This window comes from Nuphar pumila, chromosome 2 (assembly GCF_984573655.1).
Source record: "Nuphar pumila chromosome 2, dmNupPumi1.hap1.1, whole genome shotgun sequence".
NCBI lineage: Eukaryota > Viridiplantae > Streptophyta > Magnoliopsida > Nymphaeales > Nymphaeaceae > Nuphar > Nuphar pumila.
In genome coordinates this window covers 126,000,958-126,012,705 of record NC_143250.1, presented here as the reverse complement: position 1 = coordinate 126,012,705, position 11,748 = coordinate 126,000,958, and the positions used below count along the sequence as shown (strand labels likewise).

The window sequence follows — 11,748 nt, the reverse complement described above, 5'->3', positions numbered from 1 at the left end:
TGAGAGAAAGAGTATTTTCGGTATTGCTTTGTTTATGGGTGATACCGCATTCACATGGTGTTCTAAAAAGCAACCCATGCATTGTCACTCTATCTACTTATGAAGTAGAGTTGGTTGCCGGAAATTCTTATGTGTGTCATGTTTTATGGGTTAGAAAGTTGCTTGATTTCTTGGAAATTTATCAAAAGAAAGCAACCAAATCTGGCAAAGTTTCTGGTCTTCCATGATAGAAGCAAGTATATTGACATCAAGTTTCATTTTGTTAGAAAACAAGTTGAAGACAAAAAAGTGAAGTTAGTGCATTCTCGGTCAATGGTGCAAGTAGCAGACATATTTACAAATCCATTGAAGTTTGATGCGTTTGAAAGATTGAAAACTATGATCGACAGGAAGGAAAATAAAGTGAAATTGGGTTTAAGGGGGCCTGTTAAAAATTAAACCCAATTTAAGGGCATTTTGGTCATTCAACTTAAAAGGGACATGCATGTTATATTTAAAATTGTCATGGTTCTTTTTTTTTTGAAGATGTTTTTTTTTAAGTGAAACACTTATAAGCCCTAATGAGGGTAGAAAAGAGGTTGTAGAAGAGAGGAAAAGAGAAAAGAAGGAGAAAAATGGTGAGAGATGACCTACCCACCTTGGGAGCCCTATTTCAAGCATAAAAAATGCATTTTGAAGGAGTATTGAAAGAAAAATGTGGGTTGTTTGTTGAAGCACAAAATTTTGAAGAAAAGACCATTGCAATGGGGGTTTAAGAAAGGGTTTCTTAAGATAAGCTATTTCTGTGCTTTTTTGTTTATGTATTTGCTTGTTAGTTGTTTATGTGTTAGAAAGCAAGTATATTTGAGTTTGATGCATGAGTTTATCATATAGTGAATGTGATTTGAACTCTATCGTGCATTGCTCTTCCTTCCTGTGCATCTCATTTGGGCCCAAAATGAGGTTCTGGGGTTTGCTGTGTAATACAATAATTTCAGGCTCCTACGATGTTGTTGCTGTTGAGGCTATGTTTCTAAGGATGTTGGATGTATGCATGAAGCCTAATTCAATCACCATGTGAAGTCTGCCTTCATCATTGGTGCAAATAGAATGCTTCGCCCTAGGGGAGGAGGTTCATGCATTTTGTTGAATAAATAGTGCAAAAATTGATGTTTAGCGGAGAATTGTTTGATAAGATCTGGATGTCTATTGAAGGATGCAATATGTTTGATACGATAGCGGAGAAGAATGGGGATGATAGCAAATTTGGCACAAAATTGAACTGAATTTGAAGCTATAGAATTTGTTAAGCAGATGCAGGTGTATGTTGAGCCCTCAACTTCAGTTATATGAATATTCTTCTTGTTCTCGAGTTCTTTCTCCTGGCCATTGGAAGTTAATCCTTGCTCAGTCAATTCAAAAAAGATCATCTGTTGATGTTTTGATCGCAATTGAAAATGATGTAATGGATGTATATGTCAAATATGCCTCTTTACATCTTGCAAGGTGAGTATTTGATTCTTCTGAAAGAGATGAAATATCTTACAACACATTGTCAGCTATTCACAGAGTTTCTGTTCCTAAAGTTGGTATTCTGTTGAGACATTAAAGATTTTCTTCTGAAATGAAGAGTCGCTTGCAGTATGATACTGTTTCCTTTCTTGCTATTCCCTCAACATGTGCAAATCTACCAACCATGAATCAATGGAAGAAGATTCATGGATTTGCTATAACTTTTTGCATAGCTTTTCACGACCAACTCTAGTGGATGTTTACAACAAAGATAGCCTCCTTAATTGTTAGGAGCTAACTGGATAGGAAATTTCATGACATATTTTCATGGAATGGAATACCATGATATTGTAGTACAGCATGCAAGGTGAACTGGAATCAGCAACCAATATGTCTGAAAGCATGAACAATGAGGGCAGCACACCTGGGTGGGGGTGAAAATATTCTAGAATTTCAAATAAACAGCCAAAGGAAATCTCGATTTTTTTTTAGATTTTTGAAGTGCGTCCAAACAATACATTTTTTAGAATTTAAAAAACCTAAAGTTTTAGAAACTAAAAGAGCAAAAACCTTAAACATTAAATTTCTAGATTTGCATCCAAACAGGCCGCTAGTAGCACTAATTTCCATATAGGAACAATGTGAAGTTTTTGCAATCCTTATATGTATGATGAAGTTTAATCTCTATGATGGGTTCACCATGTGGCGCCCTGAAGTTACTGGTACCAAAGTCTGATCCACGCTAGGAAAATCCTTAATATAAAAGAAATATTCCCTGACTACATGGTCAGGATGAATAAAAAGTTGCACGATTTTCTGTTGTCACATCTAAAGCTGTAGCGAACTTTCTCTACAGAAGCCACCAAAATGACCTGAAGAGGGCCAAACCATAACATTTGAATTCTTACAATATTGTTCAAATTTATTAGAAAGCAAGTTCCGTACATGCTAGTCATCTTGGAAGATTTATAAACGCAGCCATACCCACCCTTCCCCTCTTTATCTCTTGAAATATCTGTTATGGGACAAGTTTATCATTATTATCTGCCTCCCTGTTTTTGTGGGTATTGCTTTGCCTATTGGATTTGGTTTAGCTTTTCCATGTGCGGAGACAAAACCTCCACAAATTTTCACTACTTGTAATACACCTTTTCTGTTGTCAGATCTTCGGTTGTAGTGGTACTTAGTGGACCAACTTTCTGATTACAAAGATTACACGAAAATGTCCAATTGTAAGTTGAGGTGTGATACTATGCAGCGCTATCATGAAACTTGCTCTGTACTAGGTTGCATTTGAACATCGGTTATGTTTCAAAATTTACTCGAAAGGAAACTGAAAAGTTGCTGCTGTGGAACTTTTTCTTATTCAAGTACTTGCAAGGGCAAACCAAGTTTCCTTTATTCATATCTGAAACAGATGTGCTTGATAAGAATGTATTGAACAGTGGTGTAATAGATTTATTCAGAATGCAGGAAACTCGACTTGAGAAGCACACCTTCCCCTTGGCAGCACTGGGCACTCGATGAAGTTGGTTCCTGAGGTATCGACACACATGAAGATCTGATACAGTTGTGGTTGCCGAGTTTCATCAACATTGCAATCTATTCCTGGCGTAAATCCTGTTGCCTCTAGTATGGCATTTCTGATGCTTTGTAGACTATAAATTCCACCATCTGGCTGAATGCCTGGAAAAAGAAACTGATAATTAGATTTATGAGAATGTTGGTGAGATTTGGTAGTCAATCATTATGAATTTTATGGTGATAGTGCATGAAAATAATTGTTGCACTCTCCCAAATGCAAGGTTCGTGCATATCCATCATCAAGATAGTAGCAATGATGAGCTAAGTGCCACTGTTGGTTGCACCCAGCTGGTGTATTTATTGCCATCATGATAGTGCAAACCAAGTTAACCTTTTGTTCACACCTAGAGAAACTTGACGAGTTTAAAATCCTGGTCCAGGAAAAATGTGGCGTAGGTTATCATTTTACCCTTTCCCCTCGTGACTTATTTGGTAAAAGATAATCCGAGAAAAATTAAACTCGCTTGTATACTTCATTTTTCCATGGGCAAGCTGAAGGACGCTCCAAGTGGAAAGCTAAGATAGCTATAAACTGTATTAATATCACGAAAATATCACAATAAAAATCGTGATAAACAAAAAAAGATTTAAGCCGATACTGATATTGTGATGTTTTATCAAGTCTAGGCAATATCATGGTATAAACACAATACATTCAAAATATCACCGACATTTGTGTCTGTACATGATGGACCAAAAAAGATTACGGGATGGGCGTTTCTGAATGCGTCATCATCTCTGAGCGCTGGCTTGATATGTCTGTACTGTATTTTGAGAGGAAAGCCAGTTACCAAATTTGGCATCTTCTCTTTTTTTGAAAGAAAGTTAACTTGCATAAAATAGGTAGAATTCGTACATAGCAGCGAGTGATGAGATATCATTCGTAGCAGTTACAAAAGCGATAATTACAGCATTCAAAAGCAAGAAATTCATAGCCTGGGTTGACCCAGCCAACTGAGCTCCTCATTTGGTCATTTAATCTTGAGTCTCTACCAAAATTTCCATTTTATTCTTGCCAAGAGCACCTCTGCTGGGAGATCAATTCAAATTTGGAATCTTTGAATTGATTATTTTATGGTAGTCAACTGGCCTATCAGTTAGAGCCTTCTTCCATCGTCAATCAAAGTAGAGTTTTGGTTCCTTAACATGGAACATTAATCAACCTGTAATTGGGTATGCATATGTTACTAGTTTACTACCATGTGCCTACCAACTGTGCTCTAGGAATATACAGTTTTCCTTTTCTAAATTTTTCATCCAAAAGAAAAAACAAAGCGCAAATGTGTGTACCTGCGTTCTGTAGGATGTCAAGGAGATTGAGTTGGGTTTTGAGATTGAGAGCTGCATGAAAATAATGATGTTGGTCAAGGACCGATTGGGAGCAGGTCCCGTGCTTTACCCATTCATGCGACCAGAAGCTCATGTCATCACTGCTTGGGCATGAGAAAGATGGCCACTTCTTTTGCATCTCATCTCGCAAGTCAGATACCTGCCACACCATTACCGTTTCCAATCTTTTTAAATTTCTTCTACTAATAAACACTTGATACGATTTATGTGCTCTCTCTCTCTCTCTCTCTCTCTCTCTCTCTCTCACGCAAATACACATGCGTGCATGCATGCACACACGCACAACTCATGACCATAATTCCTTTGGGGTCTATTGCGTCTGCAAGAGCTACATAGCAATTGGGTCAAACTACTCACCCGAAGACGTGCACAAACTCCCATCCCCACTACCAGTTCCCAAACAAGGACGAATCAGAAGATTTGACAAAACATATTTTTTTTGTATTTCGAAACATTTTTTTTTGTATTTTAAAATCACAACCATCCATTGATTGAAGGCATTGACGGTGGCGATTTCAAAACACACAAATTTGTGTTTTGTGAATTCGTCCTCTTCCCAAAAAGGCCTTAAAGGTCTTTTGGGTTCAGTGGTCATCATAAAGGTCTTTTGGCCATCTTAAAGGTCTTTTGGCTTAAGTGGCAGTAGTGACTGGAAGAGTTTGTCAGCGCACTTTGTGCCCTGTCACGCGGCTCACGCCTTAACATTGGATTGCTCTTTGGATAGGATCCAACCATCTGATATCACTGAATTCCTATTATTGGCCATTATATTTATGCTCGGCAGCAATAAGGCTGTCATTTGAGTTGTATTTCTTAGGATTCCTAAAACGTCTTCTACCATTCCTTTTTAAGCTTGTAACATTCAAAGAATTACCCATGAAAAACTTTGCCAACTTTATGAACTTCACTAATTCATGAACATGTAACTAGCAAATAGGCAAAAGACAGCCCCCATGAAGCCTATATATATATATATACACTAATGAGTAGAAATAACTCTTTTCTTAAAAAAATTTCAATTTTTGTAGATGAAATGTTTTGTTTAGTAGGAAACTTGTTTTGAATTATGTGATTATGACAAGCAATTAGGTTTTGAGGTCAAAAATCAATGGCCCACAATGTGCCAAACTTTCATAACTCAACAGATCATATTTTTATATATAAAAAGCACGATCCAAGACTTGATCCTTAGCAAACAAATCATGTTGAATACATCTATGTGGTTTGATTGAGTCGATACAACTTGCACCTATGATTTTTAGCTCATTAGTTTCTTGCCTTCAATAGTATCCAATATTTTTCAATATATATAATGAGAACATGCTAAATTGACACAATGCTAAATGAAACATGCTATTGGATTTTCGATATTTTTTTTTTAAATTCTATCCCCATAGATGTGTGTAGCATGATTGATTTACTAGAAATCGATACTTTTATCATGCATTTTGAATGAAAAAATGGTATATAGAGCCTTAAAAATTTATGAAAATTGTAGGTTGTTGATTTTTGAAACCTTATAAAACCTATTATTGCATTAGAATCAAATGCCCCCAAGAAGTGATTCCTATAAAAACAAGCATATAGACTATATCAGTATGGCCAGAATTTTAAAAAAACACAAGAAATCCAATAGCAGGTTTCATTTAGCATCGTGTACAATTAGTGGGTTCCCATTTCTCTCTCTCTCTCTGTGTTATAACATGCTTTTATGAGAATTTTGAGTCATTGATTTTGAAGCCTTATAAACCTACTCATATGTTATAATCAATTGTTTCAAAAGCCTATTCTTTTGAACCAGATCATATCGATCACATCTATAAGGTCGGATCAAAGAAAAGAATTAAGAAAAAAATAAAAAAATAAATTTGTCTGACCTCTCTCTCTCTCTCTCTCTATATATATATATATATATATATATATATATATATATATATATAAAGCATGAACGTCTTGTATTCCTGTACTCCCTTCGAAAGTTTTTGTACTAAAAACATAAAAAAAACAAAAAAGAGAAATCGGTATCCCACGGCATGAAATTCTTAATGTAAACTCGAGTGCTACAAGTTGAACTCATAACACAAACCTTGGAAGGAAGAAATGGGCTATTGTCATCGCAGTTGGAGGGGTAGGAGCCATCGTTGTAGTTAGGCCAGAGCCCATGGATGCTGAAATCCTCTGCTGGTTTCCCTGTCTGGGGATAGCAACAACCACGCCCAGTATCGCAAAACGAGCCTGGCCACTATACATATATACAAGCAAGAGAACACCATCAGATCTATCTATATTACTATAGATGTTTAGAAGAGAGCACATTCTTCCATGACTAGATGGTAGCGCTAAGGACAATGACAACAATATACACAACTTCAAAAAAAAAAAAGACAACAATATACATAACATGATGATGATGATGATGATGTTGAAGAAGTAACCTGTTGAACGAAGTAGAAGAAATCAAAATCTTGGGCCATGGACGTGACACATGACAGTGATAACAGACACACCATCATCGTTGTCCTCAAGCCTGAGCCATACTCCATCTTCAACATCATCACCACGACACTACCAAACTAACAGGAATGAAGTAGAAGAAACGCTTGTGTCTGTCCTAAAGTTGATGCATTATATAGCTTCTCTGATATACATATAAGGAGAGAGAGAGAGAGAGAGAGAGAGAGAGAGAGAGGAGAACTTCGGTTGCTGGGAAGATTGTACAAAATACGCTAATCGTCTCCGCAATTTTGGATTACTTTCCGGGTACTTGCTAACTATATCCTTGGCTTGGATGGTGTATATATATATATATGCAATAAAGATTTGTCCTGGAATATCCTGTGATGTCTTTGGAAGGATCTGTTTCCTTTTATTTCTTGAAAGATACCTTACTTTTACATGAAAGGAGCAATGGACCAGCACCTTGGGAAGCAGATCAGGTCATGCTAAACATGAGCGTTTTTGCTCATGCTGACATCGTGGCCATCCGATTTGCATTTTAAAAAGCTCAAAAGTCCAACAAAACCACGTGGCATTCATCCAAAATGCAAACAGACGGCCACGATGTCGGCATGAGCAAAAAACGCTCATGTTCAGCATGACCTGATCTGCTTCCCTCGTTTTCCCGCTGAAACGTTAACGTCTGCGTTAAAAAATTCATTAAAAAAAGGCAAAAAGGAAACCCCAAAGGGTTCGTGTTTCCCTTTTCCTCTTTCTTTTTGCAGAGTCGTCTCCTACTTCCACCATTACAGCGCAGGAGACTTCTCGTCTCTCTCTCTCTCTCCCCTTTTTCGCTTTACTTCTCTCTCTTTTTCACGCTCTCTATCTCTCTCCTTTTGCAGCGTCCTCCATTTCGGGCACTTCCTTCCTCTCTCTCTCTCTCTCACTCAGGAGACGACTGGAGGCCCAACGAGCATCCTCTCCGCAACTTCTACCTGCCGAGAGTGAGTCTCCTCTTTTCTCTCTCCTTTCCTGTCTGTCTCATGCTTTTTATCTTTCTCCTTTTGCAGCGTCATCCCACTCTTGTCCTCTCCTTCCCCCCTCTCTCTCTCTCTTCTTCCACCATTACCGTGCAGGAAATGCAAGATTAGAGTGATCTGTGAGAGGTTTATATAAGTTTCAGAAGTTGTTTTTTAATAGACTAGTTTTGGTCTCCTGTTTTTGTTGTTGGGTTTCTTTTTTGTGTATGCAACGACAGCGAGAAGCATATCGTTGTTCTCTTATTTGTTGCAAGATTTATTGATTTTTGGCATTTTTTTTCGCATTGCCACTATTTATCTTGTCTTTTTTTTTTTCTTTTTGAGAGAGAGAGATCTGAGCTCTAAGATTTGTGATGCCTTTTCTTGGAATAATATGAAGATTGATCTGGTTTCTGATCCAGAAATAATTTTTTTCAGAGTTGAGTTTTTGTCTCTTGAGTGACTTCTTCCTGGGACTTGCAATTAAGGATAGATGTTGATTACGTATTTATGTTACTCTTTATCGCCTTGAGTTTGACCATTGGTGTATTTTTCTTGCATATCGACAATCTGCCCACTTGTTTTATTTGTTGCATTCTCTTTGCTTGTTTATGCAGCATTCATGGAGAACAAGAGCACAAGAGCATTTATTGGGGTCATTGCTGTCACTGAAGATTTCTGGCAACCTATAAGCATGGAGAAAATTAAATTAAATTAAATTCATGATGACCATTTTATAGTGCCTTTTCTATCATAATAACCTACATTTAAAATTACATTTTTTTTTTTGTTTTTTTAAAGAACTATTTAAAATGAGTTCGGTTGGGAACTAGTATGTTGGTGGTGGTGGTGGTGGGAAATTGGTGATTCATGTTGCAGAAAACGTGCCCAGTTTCAAAGTCGATTGCGATGAAGGAATGTCTGTTGTGGTGGTCCAGACTTGCTTGGAGTTATCTGGAATTCCTTCCAATGTGAAGCTTCTCCTGTGTGGGGATATGAAGCTTCAGCCTAATCGGCCTCTTTAGACTTACAAGCTCCTATGAGATGGGCGAGGTTTGTTTTTGTATAACTGAGCTAGGATGGTCCCTGGCTATCCCCCACCTGCTCCTGAATGGATTGAATTGCGGACCCCCAATCGCCTTCATCTTCACGGAACCCCCAATTTGGAGAGCAAAAGGTGCAAGAGAAGGCATTGGAGACTGCTAGAGGGAATATTTAAAATTACAATTAACTTTTTTACAATTTTATTTTGACAAATATTGCAATGCAGTGTCAAGTTCTGTAACTTCTTTCACCTGCGTTTCAAATAAGATTGTTCATAACTAATGCTTAAGGAGGATGTTGAGATTTTACTATTCCAATTTGCATGCCTTGTTCAAGAAGCCAAAGAACAGTATTTTTTTGGTGCTCGGTATTGGGCACTAGCCCAAATCACTGGGTTATGATGTGGCCTGTTATAAACTTTGTTATAAAATGTGTAGGGCTCTTGCATCCCATAGAGGGGAATGCAAAAGTGTTTCCATGAAGCATTTGCTGCCTCCCGAGATTATCTGTCTTGGAGCCTGGTTTGTGGGTCCATGCAATTAAAATATAGTCATGAATTAAAATATAGTCATGAAAGCTAGAATATGCACAACCTTGACAGAATGAACCAGTCTCTCTTAGCAGCATTTATGCACAAAGCTAGGCTTGTGGATGTTGTCTTTGTACTAGGTAACCAGTTTAACTAATGGAGTTTGTTTCCCCTCAATCTAAATTCAGACGTTTTCTGCTCACCTATCTTCTACAGTTAACATACTCAATTGAGTTGGTTTGGAGAACACCCAACCAGAGAGAGAGAGAGAGAGAGAGAGAGAGAGTTTTAATTATCATTTATTTTAATTACTATGTAATCAAGAACTGGGCATAACCAGTATTCCTCATGAAAACACATTACAATCACAAGAGCCAAGTTTTGTCTGTTCATCCCCCATCAATCTCATACACAACTAAAACAGTGTTGGCAAACCAATGGATGAGATGAATTCAGGGTGAAGGAGACGTCAACTGAGATCACCCCAAAGCTCTTCTAATGTTCATCTGTGAAAAAAAAGAGAAAATCAAAACAAGGTTTGACTTCAATGGTGCACAAGGTGATGGTAGTTTGTGGCATGATTCTAATCTTAAGCAACAAATCAAAAACATAAAGAACCTGAGGGTCGATGATAAATATAGGTGGAATGACATGCTAACCACAAATAAAAAATTATTTTCAATATTATCACTAGATCTCATACGATTTTAGTACAACTGTGATCACTAGGTTCTACAGAAAAATGTCAAAATATGTTAAAAAGAATGATCACAAGTATGGGTGGCATCTTTCCAGACAAATTGGCCAAGCCCTGGAGACTGTACGGCAGCACGCCAACTGTTTGCAGAAATTGACAAAAGAGATGTTATCTCATGAACTGCCATGATTTCTGGGTTGAACCAGAATCAGCTGGGATTAATGGCAAAATCGGCGGTAGCTCAACCAATAAAAGCTGGCTATAACTTAGATTTTGCCAGAAAAATTGCCAATAAAATGAATGAAAATAAGAAACCAGATCAATCTTATAATTGTTCCAAAAAAGGCATCCACAAATCTTAGAGCTCAAATCACTCTCTCAAAAATAAAAAAAAGAAAAGATAAATAGTGGCAAAGAGAAAAAAATGCCAAAAAACCCTAAAGTATCTCAACAAATAAGAGAACAACTAAACCCAAAATCGAACTCGATATGCTAAGAAACCCTAACAAACAAAATCAGGAGACCAAAACTAGTCTATTATAATAAACAACTTCTGAAACTTACATAAACCTCTCACTGATCACTCGAATTTTGCACTTCCTGCACGGTAATGGTGGGAGAAGAGCGAGAGAGAGGGGAAGGAGAGGGCACACGACGGAGGACGTTGCAAAAGGAGAGAGATAGAGAGCATGACACAGAGAGGGAAGGAGAGAGAAAAAGGAGGAGAAAGAAGAGGAGACTCGCTCTCGGCAGGTAGAAGTTGTGCAGATGATGGTGGAAGGAGAGTGTACGAAATGGAGAACGCTGCAAAACACAAAGATAAAGCCAGGAAAAGAGAGGGAAAGAGAGAAAAAGGGAGAGAAAGAGAGACGTAACGGTGGAAGCAGGAGACGACTGAAAAAAAAGAGAATTAAGAAAAGGGAATCAGGAAATTGAACAAAGTCGTTAACGCCGTCACTCCGTTAATGACGTTTGGGCGGGAAAATGAGAATGCCACGTGGGATAATCGTAGCCTATCTCTCAACAGGTAGGTCAATTTTCAGATAAGAAAAAGTCTCATTTGACAAATGACCTGATCCCAACCCCTAACAAACCCAAGTGAAACCCTACAACTACCCTGCCTTATGTGACCCACTTTTGAAAGCTCTTGCAGTTTGATCCTTAAGTAAAAAATGCATTGAGTGTAGGAACATGCGGTATGTGTTGGCTTGATCGATGACGTGCAGTGGTAGCATGACACACGATAGACATCCATATCGTTGTTAGTGCATCATTGTATGGCGGCACAGACGTGGAGCATTGTTTGGTTAAGCAATACCAGCGGATAAGAAAATGTTTCTTTTAGAGATTTGGTTAATGACCTCTTATCTTGCAGTTCCCACGCAAAACGGTTGCATGCACGGGGATATGTGTAGGTTAGATCTAATTCTCCCAGGAATCACATTAGGTGATTCCAACCGAATATGGTTACTCCGGGCTAGGCAAGAGAATGCCTAGGCACCAACAAATGAGTCTGGGTGGTGCTCTTTGCTATGATGTTTAATCATTATCTGGTTTTCGGACTGGGAGCCACAAGGTCTTATTCCTTCAGTGGCGAG

General features: G+C 38.0%; 1 protein-coding gene across 1 annotated transcript; it reads right to left on the bottom strand.

The window, feature by feature from the left end:
• Positions 1-2,906: 2,906 nt before the first annotated feature.
• On the bottom strand, positions 2,907-6,968 carry LOC149847031 (ribonuclease 1-like). The gene is made up of 4 exons (XM_089998268.1): positions 6,861-6,968; positions 6,512-6,667; positions 4,366-4,564; positions 2,907-3,177 (listed from the first exon to the last, which is right to left on the bottom strand). The coding sequence occupies exons 1-4, from the start codon at positions 6,966-6,968 to the stop codon at positions 2,954-2,956; spliced, it is 687 nt and encodes a 228-aa protein (XP_089854394.1). The 3' UTR covers positions 2,907-2,953.
• Between the last annotated feature and the right edge of the window lie 4,780 nt (positions 6,969-11,748).